This window comes from Triturus cristatus, chromosome 5_2, assembly GCF_964204655.1.
Source record: "Triturus cristatus chromosome 5_2, aTriCri1.1, whole genome shotgun sequence".
Lineage (NCBI taxonomy): Eukaryota > Metazoa > Chordata > Amphibia > Caudata > Salamandridae > Triturus > Triturus cristatus.
In genome coordinates this window covers 1068524321-1068547226 of record NC_140588.1, presented here as the reverse complement: position 1 = coordinate 1068547226, position 22906 = coordinate 1068524321, and the positions used below count along the sequence as shown (strand labels likewise).

The following is a 22906-nucleotide window of genomic DNA, read 5'->3' as shown; positions in this document are numbered from 1 at the left end:
TGTATATACCGGAAGTTTTCTCCCGTGTCATCATAGTAAAGAACACCAATGTGGCTCGAGCGCCATCTTGGAGTATGTAACAGATGTCACTTATTGGCTCTCTAAAGACAGTTCGCTCCTGTTTAAATCCCTCCTTTCCCCATTTTATTCAAATCGGAGAATGAAAGAATAAAAAATGGCCCAAGGGCACACAGATAGCATAAATTATGTGTAACAGAAAAAAAGAGATAATGGTTTCCCCCTGTTCTATTAACTCTGACTATTAAGCTACTTGACTAATTTGGCTTTTACATGATGTTTGTCGGTGATGACATCATGGTGGCTTAGTGACAATAATATCAACTGTAGATGTCTATAAGACTGCCCTTTCGTACATTACTTTAACAGTGTTAATATCTGCCTCCCAGGGCAATACACACAGGGTACTACTTGTTATTTATTTGACCTGAAAACGTTTAAGGCCAGATATAAATAGAATGTAGTCTTATTTACTTGGCAAAGGGTAAAATCCATTAAACGGGCATATGGTGTTGCTTAGTGATACAAGAAATTCTCTCTAGGGATGAAAGGGATCCACTTTTTGTGTTCCTGCTATGTTTGTTCAGCTAAATTTCCAAATTATTTCCTCGTTGAGGCCATCCTTTAGAGTATTTAGAGTGTATATCCAATATGTCTCTCTATGTTTGCGGACATCTGTCTCGTTTTTGCCAGATTCGGTTTAACCTTTTCCAAGATTACCTAGCGTAGATCTTTGTCTATAAGGAATCTCACCACGAGTAATTTTGTGCAAGCCATTCAAGCTGGAATAATATGAATGCGATGTGTGAATGGGTATGATTGGGATGTGAAGACTGTATGTGAGGTTAGTTCACTTGTGATGATGGAAGGGGATAAACTTTAATATGACAATTTGTATGTTCAACATTGCACAATTACCTGCATATTTTATGAAAATTTGTTTTTTTTGTCCAATTATGTATGATTTGCACTGTATATAAGAACACAGAAAGTTTATGGTTTTGAAATTACAAAAAACAAATGAAACTAATGGTTTACAACTAGCGCAATTAAATTATCAAAGAAGATGAAAAAGAAAATATATGAATGAATGAATTAACGTGGTACTTAGTCATATCTACAACAAAGGGATTGCCCGCATGAGCTATATTTAGCCACTGAGAAAATAATTGTTGGTCGAGTGGGAGGTTCTTTATACATTTTTACATTTTGATTTCCCCTTCTCTCCCAGACCACATAAATCACTTTTCAAGGGGTACCTCTGACTTTGAGTGATGAATAGGTGTACCAGGAAGTGGGATGACGCAGTGCTTGATTGTCTTAGAAAGTAGCCTGCATGCTTCTTTGCTGCCAACAGTCGTCACCCCATTTCATGCGGACTATAGCATCTCTCTGCTTTCTTTTTTCACTCCGCCTCAATCTTCCGAGGAAGAGGAAAGACTCCATCACCTGGACCCAAAGAGAATTCTTTCAGGAAATGAGTCACAACAGGTAACTTGAACAGATAAGTTTAATCAGGCAACCGCAAAAAGGCTGAAATGGCTGACCAGTAACCATTTACAGTGCCCATGGCAAGGTTTTGCTGGGCTAAAGATAACATAAACAGCAGCATCTCCGACAGTGGTGGCGAAAGGCGGTCCACATGGTATGAGGAGCCCAGATCGCAAACTTATCTCAACAGCAGGTGTATGCAGTTTTGTTGGAGGGGCGCCTAACTGTCAAGATGACATGGTAGACCTCAGGAGGGACATTGAAGTCTCAGCTGTCACAGCTTAATCTCCATGCATGAAAATGGAGCGTGTACAGGTTCCTCGCCAGCTGCTGTCACAGGAGATCCTCCTGAAGGGGCAGCCTTATGACTTAGGACCGTTTAGGACACCACACTCTCTGTGCCAAATTCGGAGCCACTAGGACGACTTGGACCTGGTTGTCGTCTGATTTTCTTGAGAATGCGGGTGTCAAGAATTCCTGTCATGCGAGGGGAGGAAAACACGCCCTTATGTAAAACAGGAGAGCTGTTACATAACTCAAGGAAAACAACGCCCTATAAAGGGAGGAACCGGGAGGTACAACGCTGTCGGATATTGTGTTTACAACCGACGTACCTGCTTAGTGAAGAGCAGTGTTCCGGAGTGGTGCTCCAGTAAGGCAAGAACGGAGGTAGGTCGAGTCGTTACTCCCTGGGCCGTGTCTTGCCCCATCGTCACCCGTGAAGGACCCGGAAGCTCTACCGGATAACCATTGAGCTTCGCTTTTTGACTCGGCTGAGTCAAAGCGCAGTGGCGCTTTTGCTGGTTGGAGTCGTAACTCCCAGCCCGACCAGAGATACAGGGACTGCCAGCTGTAACGCACACCAGGAGGTGTTTGCCACGTTACAGACTCGGAAGTCCACAGGATCGATCGAGCGGCTGCTCTCGGTTCAGTCTTCTTTGCTTGTGATTGGGGTATCGGTGACGCATCACCAGGAGGTGACTCCGCGTCCCGGTGCAGTCTGAGGAAGAGGTTGAGCGGCTGCTCCCTTCAGGTAGAGACCCCGGCTGGGTGTTTCCCTGACTCCTCGATTCTCCCCAACACTCTTCGTGCCCCTCACAGCCTATCGATTGGCATTGTCGGCCATTTCATTTCTGCCCTCTGTTGGCATACGCCGGGATCGGCGTATATGCAGAGGACGGTTAGGACCATCCGTGCTGTGGGCTGGTAACGTACTTAGCCTGGAGGATTCCAGTGACTATAACCTTTGTTTATTCCTTGTATTATTTTTGCCTTCATTAAAATAACTAAACCTTCACAAGTGGTTGCGTTCTCATTATCGTGTCTGTTAAACGATCCTGAGACGTTCAGGGCGTTACAGCGGGGCAGGAATCGTATAGGCAGGAAGGCGTCCCGAGTTCCATTCTAAATGGAATATGTATCTGAGCAAGAGCCTCTTTGGAAACTCCAAAACTCAGAAGCGTTGACATTGGCATTCTCGCGGAGGTGAACAGATCAAGCCAAGGTTATCTCCATTCGTGGAAGAGACCTTGCACCACCTCTGGGAGCAGCTGCCATTCGTGATCCAAAAGGCATCTACAGCTGAGTGTGTCCCCCCTAGCATTCAAAGATCCCGCCAGGTGTTGTAGCACCAGGAATATGTCCTGGTGCTACAGACAAGTCCTAAGGCGCAGTGCCTCCTTGCAGAGGGCCCACGGAAGGAAGGAAGGAAGGAAGGCTTTCAATGGCATGCAAATCATACACAGTTACAAAACAATTGAGAGAATTCTGATCTCCACCTCTCCCAGGTGGCCGCCCCAACCCAGAAGCGATGAATCAATCACCACAGGCAGCTCTGGGTGGAGAAGGGGGTCTGCTGCAGACCCAATCATGATTCTTCAGCCACCACTGCAGATCTTTTGTAATGATAGACCGCTGGGGCAGTTGGTGCCTGATCCCTCCAAAAACGGGATGGCTGCGTTGGACAGAGGGTATACTAACGGGGCTTAGAGACTCGGCTCCCAGAGGGGTCTGGGACTAGACAGCTCACTGGGCCTGGCTCCACCATCCTCTTTGGGATCCCGGTACCGTCCACAAAAGGACTGGGCAGGTTATTGTACCAGCAGGTATGACTGGTAGAGCTGACTCCCATAGGTGCCAAGGCAAAAGGACTGCTACTGAGACCAGGCATAAGGATAGTCCAAGACATACTTTCTCTGTAAAGCACCTGAGTGCAGGATCAGCCTAATCTCCAAATAGGCGTGAGCCGTTGAAGAGCATGTCAATGAGTGAAGCAAGGACATCCCTCGAAAACCGGGTGGACTTCAACCAGACATGGCAACGCAGTGCCAATGTGGAGGCCAAGGCTCTGCCCAGGAAATCAGTTGTGTCCAACCCGCACCTAATGGCAAACTATGTTGCATCCAGTCCATCCTCGAGGGTTTGGTTGAGGATGGCGTGATCCTCCTTGGGAAGCAACTGTGCTACTGATTCCCACAATGTGTTAGAGTATTGGCTCAAGAGGCAAGCAGTGTTCACCAACCACAAGGCTAGGCTGGTGGAAGAAAAGATGTGTTTACCAAAGGTGTGCAGCCTCTTGTATTCCCTGTCTGGTGAAGTAGATGGGAGCACATTTGGGTTGACCGTAGATGTCGAGGCGTTGACCTCCAGGGTCTCAGTGGAGGGGTGCTGGGAGAGGAAGGCTGTATCCTTTGGGGTGGGTCAATGAGGTAAGCAAAATAATGTAGTGCACAGGTGATATTATGCAAGGTTTCGCAGAGACCCCCAGGCGAATGTCAGATGAGGGCTTCATTTAAAGGGAGTAAGGGCACTGTTGTTTCAGCTCCTAGGAGAAGCCCTTCGGTCAAGATCTCGGTCTCTACTTCTACGGCCGGCAACTGCAGGTCATGGACTTCAGCTGCCCTGCGCAGCACAGTGGTGAAGGAGGCACCATTCTCCAAACCCTGGCCCGCAAGGCAAATCATTCTAGAGTCTGGGGAAGTGCCCAGCTCATTGGCATTACCCAACTCTACACCTGTTCTCAGCTGGATCAGGGTTCTCCTTCAGAGGACCAAACCCTTCCTCCTCATCTCCCCAGCAAGGAGTAAAGAGTTATCAAGTGCCAGGAAGTTCAGGGGCACGACCGAGCCGAGCAGCAAGATGGCCGCTCGGTAAAGGGGCTCTGCCGGCCGAGCTTATTATTCGCCAATTATCCTGTAACAACTGCCTCATCCGGGCTCCAAAGTAAGGAGTACACACACAGAAGATCAGGCTGCACATTTTGATATCCTTGGTGCTCCGCTACTCGGCCGCCAGCTACTGTGATCGCCGCAGAGAATTGGCGGCCTGGTTCCGGTGGTGTAAGGCGTGCCTCCAGGCCAAGGTGACACCTGGAGCCGAGAGCGCTGATCGAAGGGACCGGATGCTGGCTTTCCTGACTACCCACACGAGGAGGCTGATGCTGAGCGGCGCACACCGGTGAGAGATAAGTGGAGCAGGTGAGGGGAGACCCCGGGGCCTGCACCGTCGAGTGGGCTTGTCTGCACCGGCGCGGCGTGAGTGGCGGGCCCGCGGCTGCGGCGAGACCAGACTGTGTGCCGCGCCGAGGGCTTGTAGAAGATCGCGGCAGTGGCGGATGGCACCTGCTGCGGGGTGGGCCGCTGATGCGCTCCCCTCCCCACTGGAGATAGAGGACTGTGCCGCAGTTTAAAGCGCTGGAGCGGGGGACTAAGGATTCTCTGCCCTACATGTTGCACCTGACCGGGGAGATAACCGAGCACCGCCGGGGCCACCCTGCGGCCTGGGAGGAAACCAGGCCGCAGCAATGCACAATGGGAATACCTATCATTGTCCAGACTTTGCCATCACAGAGTGGGAGGGACACCACACGGAGTCACTGATGACGCACTTAAAAGCAGGGATTTCGACTGCCACAGGTATACATTTCATATACAAAAAGCATGTCTAATATAACGTGCATCACTTGGAATGTATGCGGTCTAAATGACCACAGGAAGACACAGCTGGTACACTCATACCTCACGAGACACTCCGCCGCAATGTGTCACCTACAGGAGACTCATCTAAGGGGAGCAACCTGTGATAGATTAAAGTAGTCCAACAGATGGGGTGAGGTATATACTTCTTGTTACTCCAACTACTCTAGAGGGGTGGCAACGTTATTCAAAAGGGGCATCCTCTTGCAGACCGTGAAGGTAGTGAGTGACCCGGAAGGGCGCTACCTGCTGGTGCTTGGGACATTATTTCACCAACGGGTTTTAATCGCCAATGTATATGGACACAATGTAGATGATACCGCTTTTTTCCAGCAGGTGTGGCATCACATACAATCCATGGGTGATGCTGCGCTAGTCTGGGGTGATGACTTCAACACGGTGCTGTCGCTTGGGGAAGATAGGGTTGGTACTTCACGCACACATCATCCACAGGCAGCACCAGTTTTGAAGGGATTGATCGCGGACTATAGGTTAGTCGATACATCGAGGATCCTTCACCCAAACACTCGGGAGGGCACCTGCATCACGCAGCAGCATAATGCATGGTTACGACTGGATTTTTGGCTTACATACTCTGACCTACACTCCTGGGTGTCCGAGGTGACACATCACGCCCGCACCCTATCGGACCATTCCCCTGTCACTCTAACCCTTCAAATACCCAAACCCTACAGACAACCTCTCACGTGGCATTTACCACCCAACGCTCTACTTGACTCAGCTTTCAGGGAAGAGCTCCGCACGCAGATCACAGATCACGTTGAACATAACGCAGGGTCTGTAGAAACAGTTGGGTCACTGTGGGAGGCCTTCATGGTGTTCGCCCGTGGACACTGCATTGCGGGACAAACCAGGGTGCTCCAGGATATCCGCGGCTGTCTGGTCCGACTTGGCTCGGACCTACACGCTCTGGAAAAACAGTACTTTACGAATCCGTCAGCCGAAATACTGGGGCATATTCACAGCAAATTGACCGAATATCAGGAAGAGGCCGATAGGGAGATAAAGTTCCTGCACAAACACGCGACCGCGCGCAGATCTGGAGAGGGCGATCGGCCTGGAAAGACACTTGCGAATCTCCTGCGACACCCCATGGGCTACACCTTCATCACAGCGCTCAATACACCCACTAACAATTTGGTACACTCTCCACCTGAGATTCTTGCTACCATGCGCGATTTCTATTCTCAACTACACACGTCTCAAACATCCCCACCGGCCTCGGTTCTGGAGGACTACTCTGAATCCATAGAGCTCATATGGTTCAGCACAGCGCACCGCGAGTACCTCGACATACCGTTCACCGTCGAAGATGTGCGTAGGGTCATTGGCAGCATGCTGGCGGACAAGGCGTCGGGCGCGGACGGCCTCACGGCGCAATTCTATAAAGAATACTCTGAGTTACTCGCCCCTCACCTCTTGGCAGTCTATCGGGAGGCATTACAGGAGGCGATCCTCCCCGGATCGATGCGCAAAGCTATCATAATGATTATGCTACTTACCAGTATGCATCTGTTCTTGGCATGTAGGGCTGCTGACATTCATATCTGTGCATAGATCGCCGCCTAGTGTTGGGTCCGGATGATTGCACATTGCTGTCCTGGAAGAGTCTTCGAAGTATCACGAGATAGGTGGCTCCTCCCCTGGACTACAGTGCGCATGGGCATCCTCTCCATCCTTAGATTGTTTTTCGCCATTGTGGCAGTGATGGAGTAGATATAGGAAGTGATGACCATGCTATACAGAAATTCTGAGTGCTGCAGCCGCGACAGGCGCCGGGGAAGAGGGTGGGCGATATGAATGTCAGCAGCCCTACATGCCAAGAACAGATGCATACTGGTAAGTAGCATAATCAGTTCGAGGCATGTGGGCTGCTGAATTCATATCTGTGCATAGAATATATAGCAGTACCTCCCCTAGCGGCGGCTACCTGTGCCAGCTGCAGCAGTCTGGAAAAGAGTTTTGAGAACAGCCTGTCCTACAGCTGCCTGCTGTCTTGAGTGTACATCTACGCAGTAGTGTTTGGTAAATGTATGTATAGTGGACCATGTGGCTGCTCTACAAATTTCGTGTAAAGGGATGTTTCCTAGGAAAGCCATGGATGCCCCTAACTTTCGTGTTGAGTGGGCTCGTGGGGGAACAGTTAATGTGCGTTTAGCTTTGTGATAGCAAATTTGAATGCATTTAACGATCCATCTGGCTATTCCTGCTTCCTGCTTTGGAAATGGCGTTGCCCTTGTGTTGTGGAGAGAAGGCAACGAAGAGTTGTTTAGTTTTTCTAAAATCCTTTGTCCTGTCAATATAGTACATGAGAGCCCGCTTTACATCTAGTGTATGGAGCATTCTTTCCGCGACATTTTGCGGATTTTGGAAGAAAACGGGCAGTTCGATAGTTTGGTTAATGTGGAACTGTGATATGACTTTGGGCATGAACTTGGGGTTGCTGCGTAGGACAACCCTGTTTGCGTGGACCTGAATGAATGGCTCCTGAATGGTTAGTGCCTGGAGTTCATTAACTCTCCTTAAGGAAGTGATGGCCACTAGGAAAGCCACTTTCCAGGTGAGGAATTGAATCTCACATGAATGGAGAGGTTCAAAGGGCGGACCCATCAGTCTGGTGAGGACCAAGTTGAGGTTCCACACCGGTGCTGGTGGGTGTCTTGGGGGAATTACTCGTTTGAGTCCCTCTAAGAACGCTTTAACGGCAGGTACTTTGAATAAGGAGAGGTGCTGCCTGTTTTGGAGGTAGGCTGCTATCGCGGTCAAATGGATGCGTATTGAGTTGTATGCTAGATTACAGCGGTACAGGTGTAAGAGGTAGCATATGATGTTTTGAATAGACGCGTCCAGTGGGTTAATGTGATTGTTGGTGCAGTAAATGACAAACCTTTTCCATTTGGCCGCATAGCAGGCTCTAGTAGTGGGCCTCCTGGCTTCTTTGATGATAGTCATACAGTCAGGTGGTAAGTTTAGGTAGCCAAACTCTAAGACCTCAGGAGCAAGATCGCCAGGTTCAGCTGTTGGGGATCTGGGTGCTGAATCTCGCCATGGTTCTGCGTTAAAAGCGCTGGTTTTATCCGCAGTCTTTGATGAGGCACCACGGAGAGTTCCAGAAAGGTGGTGTACCATGGCTGGCGTGCCCACGTTGGAGCAACTAGGATAAGGGTGAGCGAGTGTTGCCTCAGTTTGCGCGCCACCAGCGGTATTAATGGTGCTGGGGGAAAAGCGTACGCAAATTTGCCGGACCAGTTCATCCATATCGCATTGCCCTGCGACTGTGGGTGTGGGAACCTGGCGGCAGAGCTTTGGCATTTTGTGTTTTCTTTTGTTGCGAATAGGTCTATTTCTGGATGACCCCATTGTTGGAAGTACGGTTGGAGAACTGACGTGTGTAGCTCCCACTCGTGCATCTGGTGGCTGTGTCTGCTGAGCAGATCCGCCATCTGGTTGTCCTTGTCCGGGAGGTGTTCTGCCATGAGGAACATGTTCCTCTGAATGGCCCACTTCCACATGCTCTGAGCCAGATGAGACAACTGTGGAGAGTGTGTTCCTCCCTGCTTTTGTATGTAGTACATGGCAGTCATGTTGTCCGTCCGGATCAACACAACCTTGTTGCACAAGTGTACTTTGAATGCCTTCATGGCTAGGAAGATTGCCATCAGTTCCAGAAGGTTGATGTGCATCTTCTTTTGTTGTGTCGTCCATAGTCCCTGCACTGTGTAATTGAGCACATGCGCTCCCCATCCCTGGAGAGACGCGTCCACTGTCAGTATGATTTGTGGAACAGGCTCTTGGAACGGTCGGCCCTTGCAAAGGTTTTGTGTATTCCACCAATGCAGAGAGTTGTATGCCCGACCGCTCACCAACACTAGGTCTTTTAGTTGCCCGTGAGCCTGATTCCATTGACGTGCCAAGCACTCCTGAAGCGGGCGCATATGTAGTCTCGCGTGCGGGACTATGAAAATGCAGGAGGCCATCATGCCTATCAACTGCATGAACCCTCGCGCAGGAAGGGAGTGTTGAGGTTTGAATTTTGAGATCAGCAGTTGCATGCTGTTGATTCTCACTAGAGTAGGCTGAGCTGTGGCAGCCAGAGTGTTGATTGTGGCGCCTAAGTATTGTTGCACGTGGGCAGGTTGGAGATGTGATTTTGAGTAAATTAGTGAGAATCCCAGATCGTGAAGCAGGTGAATGGTGTGGGACATGTGGGCGGCACATTGTTGTGCTGACTTGGCTTGAACTAGCCAGTCGTCCAGATAAGGGAAGACATGAATGTTTTGTCTTCGCAGATGTGCGGCCACTGTCGCCAGGCACTTGGTAAAGACCCTGGGTGCTGTTGTTACTCCGAAGGGGAGAACTTTGAACTGATAGTGATTCCCTTGAATAGTGAACCTGAGGTATTTCCTGTGTGAAGGGTGTATGGGTATGTGGAAGTATGCATCCTTCAGGTCTAGCGTGGCTAGGAAATCCCCCTGACTGAGTAGTGGGAGAACCTGCTGGAGGGTGAGCATATGGAAATGCTCTGACAGAATATATAGGTTTAGGGGTCGCAGGTCTAGAATAGGTCTGAGCGAGCCGTCCTTTTTTGGGATTAAGAAGTACAGAGAGTACACCCCTGTTCCCTGCTGGTTGATGGGCACTACTTCTATTGCCCCCTTTGCGGGCATAGCAAGCACTTCTTGCTGGAGTAAATCTAAGTGTTCGGCTGACATAGGACGGTGCTTTGGTGGTATGTTGGGTGGAGTGGAAGTTAGTTCTAGACAGTAGCCGTGCTGGATGATGTCCCTGACCCACCTGTCCGTGGTGATGTTCTTCCACGCGGACAGGAACAGCTGGAGTCGTCCCCCGACAGGTGTTATGTGGTCGGGGGGTAAGGAGAGGGCGTCACTGTTTGTTTTTTGGAGAGGACCTGGTGTTGCCATAGCCACGTCCCCTGCCTTTGGTGCTGGATCCACGATATCCACCCCTGTTGTTTTTGTCATAGGTGCTTTGTGTGCCACTTTTAGCATACTGCTGTTGTGACCCCTAACCCCTTGTTGCTCCCCTATTTCCGGTGCGACGAAAGGAGCCACTACAAAATTGCTGCGTCTGCAGAGCCCCCATTGATTTCGCAGTGTCAGTGTCTTTCTTTATTTTTTCTAGGGTAGTGTCAACGTCTGGGCCAAATAAGAATTCTGTGTTAACTGGTAAGTTCAGGATATTGTTTTGGATCTCGGGTTTGAAACCTGAGATTCGTAACCAGGCATGGAGTCGTAGCAGGACGCTTGTGTTTATTGCCCTAGCTGCTATGTCAGCTGCGTCAAGGGCGCATTTTATGGATGCATTAGTGAGGAGTTGTCCTTCTCTGATGAGTAGCTCCGCTGACTCTTTATACTCATCTGGTAGATGTTGGAGCAGTGACTCTAGCGTGTCGTAATGTGACCTGTCATAACGTGCCAGGAGTGCCTGTGTATTGGCAATGCGCAGGATGTTCGCTGCTTGCGCTGCAATGCGTTTGGCCGATGTTTCTAGTACTTTTGACTCCTTGTCTGGGGGAGGAGCATCACCAGTCATTTGTGAGTGGGCTCTCTTGCGAGCATTGGCAACCACCATGGAGTCTAATGGCAACTGACCCCTAATGTATTTAGGGTCACCGGGTGCAGGCTTGTACTTTTTTTCAATCCTGGGATTTAACACCCGTGCTCTTGTGGTGTCCTTGAAAATGTCTTTGGCAGGTTTGAGAACCCCTTTTAACATGGGCAGAGGTTTGACAGTTCTTTCTGAAGATGCGAAAGTGTCAAGCACGAAGTCTTCCTCAATGGCATCAGAATGGAGTTCCACCCCATGATGAGCAGCAGCCCGTTCGATGAGGGCATTAACGGCAGCTGGGTCCTCTGTAGGAGATGTTTTTACGTTATAGAGTTGTGCATCTTGGGTATGTGGCGCAACACTTTGGTCTGTGGGGTCATCCCATGCCTGATCCGGGTCTTGTAGGTGCTCATCAGGATCTACGTCCCCAGGGTAGATGGTATCCTCCCCGCCATAGTCCTGCATTGCGTCCGATTCGGAAGGGGTAGGAGAAAAGGACTGCGGATCTGGATGGAAGGGTTGGAAGTGTTCCTGGAGCACTGGTTCTTGCTCCGCTGGCAGTTTGCGTTTAAGAGGAATTTTGTAGGGCTCCTCTTCCCCAAGAGCACGGGTGTTAAATCCCAGGATTGAAAAAAAGTACAAGCCTGCACCCGGTGACCCTAAATACATTAGGGGTCAGTTGCCATTAGACTCCATGGTGGTTGCCAATGCTCGCAAGAGAGCCCACTCACAAATGACTGGTGATGCTCCTCCCCCAGACAAGGAGTCAAAAGTACTAGAAACATCGGCCAAACGCATTGCAGCGCAAGCAGCGAACATCCTGCGCATTGCCAATACACAGGCACTCCTGGCACGTTATGACAGGTCACATTACGACACGCTAGAGTCACTGCTCCAACATCTACCAGATGAGTATAAAGAGTCAGCGGAGCTACTCATCAGAGAAGGACAACTCCTCACTAATGCATCCATAAAATGCGCCCTTGACGCAGCTGACATAGCAGCTAGGGCAATAAACACAAGCGTCCTGCTACGACGCCATGCCTGGTTACGAATCTCAGGTTTCAAACCCGAGATCCAAAACAATATCCTGAACTTACCAGTTAACACAGAATTCTTATTTGGCCCAGACGTTGACACTACCCTAGAAAAAATAAAGAAAGACACTGACACTGCGAAATCAATGGGGGCTCTGCTCCTGCTCAACACCCGCTCCGTCCACAGACACGCCATCGAACTCTGGAACCTCCTAGACGCCACAGCCCCTGACGTTGCCTTCCTCACAGAGACCTGGATGAACGCCTCTTCAGCTCCCGACATCGCCATCGCTATCCCAGAGGGCTACAAGATCGTCCGGAGGGACCGCACCGCCAACCAGATGGGAGGAGGCATCGCCATCATCCACAGGAACACCATCCGTCTCACGACCAGCACCGACAACACCCTGACCACCGCCGAACACCTGCATTTCCAGATCCACACCGACCCGAACACCACCCTCAGAGGCACCCTGATCTACCGACCTCCGGGACCACGCACCCAATTCAGCGAGGACATCGCCGACTTCGTCAGCCCGCATGCCCTCCCCTCCGCTGACTACATCCTCCTGGGGGACCTCAACTTCCACCTGGAGAACAACAACGACCGCAACACCAGCACCCTGCTCGACAACCTCGCCAATCTTGGACTCAAGCAGCTGGTGTCCACCCCCACCCACCTCGCCGGACTCACACTCGACGCAGTCTTCTCTTCCTGCACAGACATCGACTTCAGCCACGCCACAGAGCTTCAATGGACGGACCACAGCTGCGTCCACTTCACCTTCAAGAGAACGACGACCCACCACCACCAGCAACAGGCCGCCCGCAGAAGCTGGAACAAGATCACAGCAGAGCAGCTCGCCACCTCCCTGAGCCAGCACCCTCCTGCCAGCTCAGCAAACCCCAGCCAGGCCGCCGACAACCTCACGAAGTGGATCAGCATCTGCGCGGACGAACTCGCCCCGCTGAGGACCCCGCCCAGCAGACCCGGCAGCAAGAAAGCCCTGTGGTTCACCGACAAACTCAAGAGCTCCAAGAAGAACTGCCGAGCCCTCGAGAAAGTCTGGAGAAGGGAACCTACACCGGACAACAGGACCACCTTCAAGCTGGCCACCCGGAAGCACCACCAGCTGATCCGCGCCGCCAAGAAAACTGCATTCAAGGACCGGCTGGACAACAACGCACACAACTCCAAGGAACTCTTCAACATCGTGAAAGAGCTATCCAACCCCAGCGCAGGAAACAACGACATCACCCCATCGCAAGACCTCTGCAACTCCCTCGCTTCATACTTCCACAACAAGATCGCGGACATACACAACAGCTTCAACAACCAACCAACGCACACCAAGACCGAACAACCACCCCCTACCACCACCCTCCACGCCTGGACCCCGGTCAGCACCGAAGACACCATCCGCACGATGAACTCCATCCACTCCGGATCACCGACCGACCCCTGCCCTCACCACGTCTTCAACAAGGCCGACGCTGTCATCGCACCCCACCTGCGAGACATCATCAACACATCCTTCAACACCGCCACCTTCCCTGAGAGCTGGAAGCACGCCGAACTCAGCGCTCTACTCAAGAAACCCACTGCGGACCCTACCGAACTCAAGAATTACCGCCCCATCTCGCTCCTCCCATTTCCTGCCAAAGTCCTCGAGAAGACCGTCAACAAGCAGATGGCCGCCTTCCTCGAGACGAATGGATCCCTCGACCCCTCACAGTCCGGCTTCCGAGCCAATCACAGCACCGAGACCGCCCTCATCGCCGCCACCGATGACATCCGAGCCCTGATGGACAACGGAGAAACAGCGGCCCTCATCCTCCTAGACCTCTCCGCGGCATTCAACACTGTCTGCCACCGCACCCTAGGACAGCGCCTCAGCAACGTCGGAATCCTGGACAAGGCGCTGGAATGGATCATCTCCTTCCTCGACGGAAGAACACAGAGAGTCCGCCTACCACCGTACAAGTCAGAGGCCACCGAAGTCATCTGCGGCGTCCCTCAAGGATCCTCACTGAGCCCCACCCTCTTCAACGTCTACATGAGCCCCCTCGCGGCCATCGCACGCCAACACAACCTCAACATAATCTCCTACGCCGACGACACCCAGCTGATCCTCTCCCTGACCAACGACCCCGCCGCCGCCAGAGCTAACCTGCACGAAGGGATGAAAGAGGTAGCCGAGTGGATGACGACCAGCCGCCCGAAACTGAACTCGGACAAGACGGAGGTCCTCATCCTGGGCTCTTCACCCTCCGCCTGGGACGACTCCTGGTGGCCTCCCGCCCTGGGCATCGCACCCAAACCGACAGACCATGCACGCAACCTGGGCTTTATCTTGGACTCCTCCCTCTCCATGACCAGGCAAGTCAACAACGTCTCCTCGGCGTGCTTCAACATCCTACGCATGCTACGGAAGATCTTCTGGTGGATCCCCACCGAGACCAGGAAGACCGTCACCCAGGCCCTCGTCACTAGCCGACTGGACTACGGCAACGCCCTCTACGCCGGTACCACCGCCAAGCTCCAGAAGAGACTCCAGCGGATCCAGAACGCCTCAGCCAGACTCATCCTCGACATCCCACGAACCAGCCACATCTCCGGACATCTGAGAGACCTTCACTGGCTCCCCGTCAACAAAAGAATCACCTTCCGCCTCCTCACCCACGCACACAAAGCCCTACACGACCAAGGCCCGAGCTACCTCAACAGCCGAATCAACTTCTACGCTCCCAAACGCCACCTCCGATCAGCCAACCACGCCCTCGCCGCCGTCCCCCGCATCCGAAGAGCGACTACAGGAGGAAGATCCTTCTCCTACCTGGCCGCCAAGACCTGGAACTCCCTCCCGACCGACCTGCGCCTGACCCAAGACCACCTCTCCTTCAGGAAGAAGCTGAAGACCTGGCTGTTCGAGCAGTAGCGGCACCCCCCCCCACCCCCAGCGCCTTGAGACCCTACAGGTATGTAGTGCGCTCTATAAATGTCATTGATTGATTGATTGATTCCCTAACTGGCGTTATTTTGCGCTTGTGGAGCATTAACCTGCCATTGTCGGCGTCGATAAATTGTGGCCCCGAAGAGTCTTGTTCTGTAAGGCCAGAGGTGGTGGACTGTGTGTGGAGGACACGTGTCCGAATTTGAAATAGTTTCGGTGCCGATGCCGGTGGCAACCCAAACGTAATGTTGGTTGGCTCCGAGTGCACTTTACAGGGTTTGGTTGTGTGGGACCCGAGATAGAGTGGAGGGTTGCCTGGTCACGGATGCGTTGCAAAGATGCGGAGACCTGCTGCACAGTGAACGCAGATGGTGGTTTGATGGGCACCTTAGTAGTAGGCGTCGAGGCCAGCCCCGACTTTTTTGTAGGAAGGGGGTCACTGGTCTGAAGGGATGTATCGACATTCAACGTAATCTAGGACTTAGTCGGCGCCGTTGCGCTAGACGTTGACGTAGCTGGGGCGGCCATTTTAACTGCGGAGGTTATGGCCTTCGATGTCGGCGCCGAAGGTCTCGGTGCCTTGCGGTGCCCGAGGGCTTGCCTTTTCTGGGTGTCAACCGCATCCGCTGCGGTAAGCTCGGCACCGAAGTCTCTTTGCACGCGGTCGGAGCCGACGACTTTTTTCGGCGTCGGAGCAGTGAATGGTTTCGCCGCCTTCGATCCGACCACCACCAGTTTCACTTTCGTTTTCGAAGGGACTGGAGCGATGGATGGTTTTGGGTTTAAGAACCCGGTCGTCTTCGGTAATATTGGCTCTTGCAAAGTGTTCGAGGCCGGACCGGAAGGCGGGGCCGAAGAACCATGTGTTTGATCTTGGGTAAGGCCTGAAGGCGATCCCTCGACCAGAGCCTGATGACGACGTACTGTTTCGGCCTCTGTTTCGACGGATTGGCCTAGCTCCTAAGGAGAGCTGTCTTCTTCGGCCCCGTAGGCCTCGTCGAAGTCTCCTACCTCATCGACGGTTTCTTCACGTCGAAAGATCACTTCATCGTCGTCGTCCGATCGGGAATCATGTTCTGAAGCGGGGCTAGAGACTACTTCTTCCACGCTCTCGGCGTCCTCGTCCTCGGTGCTGAATATGTTGGTGGGAGCAGGCGCTGCTTGCTGCGCCTCCAGCCCTGCTGCCCGTCGATTCCGCAGAGTCTTCTTAGATCGGAATCGTGCACAGGCCATGCATTTCGATTCGTCGTGATCCGGAGAGAGACATTTATTGCAGACTGGGTGGACGTCGATATGAGGGTACTTCGCGTGGCATAACGGACACCTCTTGAATGGAGTCCTCGATTCCATCGTCGATCGAAATTCGATGTTCGGACCAAACCGGTCTGAAAGTTGGAAGAAGGTGCGGAGCACTAAAGCTAGTAGTCGACACCGAACGGTAACTGTACCGACGAAAACTAAAGGCCTTTTGGCCTAAAACTGAATATTCCTAAGTTGAGCTAAGATAGCACATCCGAACCCAATGGCGGAAAAAAACAATCTAAGGATGGAGAGGATGCCCATGCGCACTGTAGTCCAGGGGAGGAGCCACCTATCTCGTGATACTTCGAAGACTCTTCCAGGACAACAATGTGCAATCATCCGGACCCAACACTAGGCGGCGATCTATGCACAGATATGAATTCAGCAGCCCACATGCCTCGAACTAACTCTCCTTAAACCAGACGAGGATCTCCAGCAGTGTGATTCATACCGCCAGCTCTCACTGATAAATCTTGACGCCAAGATTTTCACCAAACTGCTGGCCACCAGACTCCAACCACTGTTGCCCCGATAGTCCGGCTGGACCAATCTGGTTTTGTGCCGGGTCGGTCGACGTCACAATCTCAGAACACTTTTTGGGCTGCTGCAAGACCTTGCCGCACATGTATCCGCAATTGCGGTGCTTCTGGACGCCACCACGGCGGTCGATTCCCTTGAGTGGGGATTCCTGTTCCCACTTCTCAGTAGGATGGGCCTGAGTCAAGTATTCATCCAGCAAATCCAACTTCTATACATGAGACCCATGGTGCGGATCAGGGTGAATGGGCTAATATCGGAGCCGTTAGCTATCTCACGAGGCACCAGACAGGGCTGTCCTCTATCGCCGTTACTGTTCACGATCATGACAGAACCATTGGCGGCGCATCTGCGGCAGTACCACACCAATAGAGGGATTGGTTTCACAACTAGAGCCCTTACTGTGTCAATGTATGCGGATGATATAACTTTATATATGGTGAATCCCAAAGACAACTTGTCGCCAATGACGCGCGAAGTTGTACGCTACGGGGAACTCACTGGAGTACACATCAACTGGAGCAAATCCGTGTTACTCTCGCTAACGCCTGGAACTCATGCTTTCGTAACGAACTATCCGCTAGTCTGGGCGTCGGGCCCGATCTGGTATCTGGGCGTATGGTTCAGCAGCAACCTGCAGGAACTATGGACGGCCAATTATGGCAAGGTGGTGGTCTGGATTGAGGATAGGGTGAAAAGGTAGAAGACCCTTCCCCTCTCTCTGGCGGGCCGAGTAGCGGTGGCCAAGATGATTATACTTCCGAAACTACGCTATCTCTTTGTTAACACCCCCTTTCCACTTCCTGTCCACTTCTTTAACTGACTCAGGTCACTCATGGTTGAAATGGTGTGGGCTGGGAGGCAGCCGAGGATTGCTTGGGAGATTCTAACACTGTGCGGAATGGCGGCCCCGGACTTTGTCCTTTACGCATACAGTGCACAGGCACAATTTTTACATTTCTGGGTGCACCCTACACCCTTCCAGCCACACGTGTCCATAGAAGTGGACAGATCTGCACCTCTCCTGTTGACCACGGCCCTATTACACCCTTACAAACGCCCTTGTGATGAAATAGACACGGTCCAAGTTTTGAGATGGGCATGGGAAGGTCTTCGCAAGCGGGCACACTTAGAGATCCTATATGCCCCGTCCATGCCACTCCCTAGCAATCTGTTGTATCCCCCGCTTATGGAATGCAAGGCACAGGAGCGCGCGGCCAACCAAAACATCAAGGTGGGTGGAGACCTCTACCCTGACAATACTTTTCTAACGCTGCAGCAAATGTGTGACCCCGCAGCGCCCACAGCACTAGATATGCTATTATATTATCAGCTCCGTGCATCATGCTAGAGCATATTCCCCACATTCTTAAATCCGCCACCGATGCTGCTGGCACTGGAAAACCTGTTTGTAGTGGAATCGGGGCGAAAGCTTATCTCATGTATTTACAGAATTACACTAAAGACATCTCCTATCATTATTCCAACTTCTCGCCGGGCCTGGGAGGAGGAGCTGGGGGTCAATCTCACGGATGAACAATGGAGCCTTGGTCGTAAGCAGCTAGAGTGCTTGTCCCCCAATTACTGTCTCCGGCTTATACACTTTAAGTATCTCCATCGCCTCTACCGCACTCCCATACAACTACATAAGATGGGGCTCCACGAAGATGACTGTTGCTGGCGCTGTGGTGCCCCCTGTGCGACCTTCCTACACCTGGCATGGCAGTGCAGACCAATAGCTAATTTCTGGCTCACCATACTGCGCCACATAAAAGCAATCACTGGGTTGGACCTACCCTGCACACCATTGACATCCCTACTGAGTGTTCTTGAGACAGTACCACCTAAATCACGTAAACTGCCGGAAATGCTACTCTTAATGGCAAAAAGACAGGTGGCCCTACAGTGGGGGGCAGCCCGGCCTCCAACGGCAAAGGAGTGGGTTATGAATGTGATGTATTGTAGGGCACAGTTGACAAACTATTAGGAACTTCTGCCGACCAGATTCCGTCCGAGAGACATATGGGAACCCTATGTGATTTGGCTTAATTCTGCAGATGCAGACGACTAAGGAAGAAAAAGTTTATATTGCATGTTTTGTGTGGGAGGTGTCCTCGAGATAGTGATGCACAGTGATGTCCCTAAACTGCATATCGCTACACCATACTCCTCGCTGTACTTGTTTATTGACACCTTGTGCTACAGGAACTGAGATGGCACCCACAGCTTGTGGTAAATGTACTGGTATTCTGATTTGTTCGCCAGATTCGTCTATGAGTAGTGCACTGCACTTTATGTTATGGTTGTACATGTTACGAAAATGCTAATAAAAAGATTTTTTTTTAAAAAGTGCCAGGAAGTCCAGATATTGGTTTGGCCTGAAAGGTGCTGACCGACTTGGCCCCAGCCCTACTGGCCCATTTGCAGTTTTCAGAGATCCTGCACCAAAAAGTCACCTTGTACTGCAGCCAACGACCCCCAGAACCCCCGTGAGGACTGACTGCCTTCAATAAAGACCGGATCTCTTGTGAACAGCAGCTCTGTTCAAATGAAACTCCCAAGACAGACTTTAGCCTACTGAGGACAAAGAAACCCGATGCCTGGAAACAACACTGCACAGGACTCCTATGGCTCGAGTCCCAGCGAGGTCCCTCAGCACTCCAGAGTCCAAGTCCGCTGTGGGTTGACCCCTTCAGGACTCGCAGACATCACCTGTTGCCACTGCACGGAGAACCCTCCTCCCAAACCGCGAGTGGCCCGGTAAGGTGGAATCCAACCTCAAAAGACACCCCTGCATCCACCTGAGCTGCACCCTAGAGAAGAGGACCCGAGGTGCACCGACGTCTCCGAGCCCTCCAACTTACCTGCCCAGCTTTTGGTTCCTCCCAGAAGACTTCCAGGACTGAGCCTGCAGCCAAAATCCAAATCCGGCAACTCCCATTGAAAACAGGGCACCCAACCCCAAAACAGCACCCTGCCGTCCCTGCGCCGCTGTGGGTGCACCTTGTGTGCTAAACCGGATCCCCTTTTGTCCTGAGCCTAAGTCCAGGAGCTTTGCTCCCACAACCTTTTGGCCTGCTCGTGAGCAGCCACCAACTAAAGGCCCCCTATCCCGTTTGGATAACATTAGGCCTCAGCACTCTGCATCTGGCCGCCCTAGTGCCGCAGTGGGTGCTTTGAGAGTGCATCCTTGACCCTGGTCGAACCCTGGTTCTAACCCTAGAGTACCAACTCCAAAACCCAAGTATTTACCGATAAACCGATAACACTGTATTCTCCCATGGGACTGCATTTCTGTGAAAATTCTTCTAAGTGTGGAGTTGGTTTGTATGAAACCCTAAGAAACGGCAAATGTACAAAAACTGTTTTTCTTACCTTTTCTCTAGGAAATGTCCCAGTGTGATATCTAGGCATATCACACTGAGTAGAAACTTGAAAAATAATCTGACATGTAACTTGAAAAGTAATCTGAAAAGAAATTCCAATTGTTTTACAAACAAATGACTTACCTATAACCAATCCAAATGCATTCAACTGCATTCAAACTGGATTTAACTGCATTATTCTTGTAAAGTGTTATTATTCTTACTGGTACCAGGCCTGGCTTGGTTCTAGAAAATAAAATACAACTAAATATTTTTATACAAACAAATGAGTCGGAGTTTAGTCTTTGAGTGTGTGACATCATTTCTTGCCTTAGTGTGTACAACAAATGCTCAACACTACCCTCTGATAAAGCCTTACTGCACGCCCACACTACCACAAATAGAGAGTAAGGTATTATCTACTTTTACCTCTGCCTACCTTTGGGGTTTCACTGGACTCTGTGCATAGTATACCTGTTAGACCCGGCCCTCGTAACATAGCTAGACCTGACCCCTGCACCTCACACCAGCCCCCAAACCCACGGCCTAGCCGATCCTTCCCACCAGAACACACACGCACCCTACCCGGACTTCCCCGTCCGTGGCCTCCCTCCTTTCGGCCACACCGGGCCTGCGTGCCCACTTCATGCACCAAGATGGCCGCCCGGCCCCAGCGCGACCCTGGCCTAGAGGCGCCGCTCCGGCTGGAGAACACCGCGATGAGAAAGGGAGGAGCAGTTTCCCTCACACCTCTGCCCTTCCCTGGGAAGATGGGTTTCGATCAACCCGCCGGCCTCCCCGAAGGGCTGGCTCCACGCCTGCTGGGTGTCTGGGATTCCTCCCGACCCGGCCCTGAAAGGATCAAAGGACATTGGCAGGAAGCCCCCAACAAGCGACCCCCAGGTGACAAGACCCCTGCCTACACAGACTCCGGACATCAAAGAGGAGTCGCCCTATAACAAGGGGTGCTCTGGGACTGTCCGGCAGATTCGCCTTGGAAACACCTGAGCCCTGCAGTTGTGACTCGCGGCTCCCTGAAGATCGTAAGACCTCCGAACTTGTGCTTGAGCCCTGCTGAGTGACTCGCGGCTCCCTGAAGATCGTAAGACCTCCGAACTTGTGCTTGAGCCCTGCTGAGTGACTCGCGGCTCCCTGAAGATCGTAAGACCTCCGAACTTGTGCTTGAGCCCTGCTGAGTGACTCGCGGCTCCCCGAAGATCGTAAGACCTCCGAACTTGTACCTGAGCCCTGCTGAGTGACTCCCGGCTCCCACAGACTCTCTTGGTCCCGCCGGACCCCACGACGACAAGCGTATCCCCCAGCTCGAGGATCGTGAGCTGTGCGCCGGGTACGCTCCTGCATTTGATCCATATCCCCAAAGACTGTCCCGCTACCTCCAACCCCCCTCCGAGACTTTGTGAGCCCGCGCTCCACTTGTATATATTTGCCTTGCCGATCATAAAGATCCTACAACTCCGATCTGATAAAGATTGATTCTTAAGAACTCTCGGTGTGGTGTCTCTTTGTCGTGTGGTGCCGAGTGTACGATCCTAGATACGAGGTTCCTCCCCTGAGGAGTCTCCCGCCAGTGCCCGGCTACGATACTTTGAGGGTGGGTCTCAGGACAGTCAGGGCCCCCTCCGGGCCCCTCTGAGGTCGCCTTCTAACAATACCTCACTTTGGTATGGTATATACAGAGCCAGCTTCCTACAACTGCGATAAGGTGAAACAACAATGTTTTAAAGGAAGAGCCTACTGAGTATTACTGGCAAGATGAAATATAAAAAGGCTACTCGCTATTAACCAGATACGGTTTACAATTGTCCTTCAATTTGAGAGAGAAAAACAAAAAAAAAAAAAAAAAGGAAACGGAAAAATAATTCTAGAAAAGGAAACAAATACACAACATCTGTCTGTTTCAGTACACTCAATCAATGCTTGGGTAGCCAGAAAAAAGGTTAATACAGGATGAAAGAGATGCCAACACTTTATATCACACTGATAAAGATACAAGAGAGTCTACAGCTAGGCCTTTATCACTCCAAAACCTACGGGGACTTGAATATGAGAACATGAATTGCAGATATGAAATGGAAAGTGTGGTCTAATACTCGAAGAGGATGACTAGTAAAGAACCGTGTCATGAAGGATACTGTCTTCTTTGCTTTTCTCTGGAGTGCTGTCCATCCCAGGTAAGGCAGCGGCCACACGGCGGAACAGCTGGAATGTTAGAAGAAAATAAGTGAAGCACAATTAGCAATAGCAAGTTTATGACTCCAATTGCAACCTTGATTTGCACAGCAGTGCAGTTTATAGAGGGCTTTCTAAAACTGAACGCTTTTAAAGTGAAATAAAATATCTGATTTGTAAGTCCATTTTCGGAGCAGGTTGGTTCATCATATTTCAGAATTTCAGGAACCTAGTCTGTCGTGAGCATGCAGTCTGACAGTCATTGGGAGATACGAAATGAGAAGGTGCTGAGGTACAGTTGAAAAAGTTACTTACCTTTGGTATGCTATTTCTGGTGGATACTAGACCTGCAGGGGCCTCACTTCATGCTTCTTCCCAGGTGCCACATAAGACATGCAAAGTTGAACTAGCAGTTCCACACCAAAAGGTGCTCTGTCTCAATGCAGGTT

General features: G+C 51.4%; 1 protein-coding gene across 2 annotated transcripts in view; it reads right to left on the bottom strand.

The window, feature by feature from the left end:
• The window catches only part of RAB41 (RAB41, member RAS oncogene family), a 586928-nt gene that overhangs the window by 29632 nt on the left and 534390 nt on the right, over positions 1-22906 (bottom strand). For both annotated transcript variants that reach the window (XM_085608359.1, XM_085608360.1), the window contains exon 7: positions 22421-22487. In XM_085608359.1, the coding sequence (XP_085464485.1) occupies positions 22421-22487 (67 nt within the window). The remainder of the gene's footprint in view (positions 1-22420; positions 22488-22906) is intronic.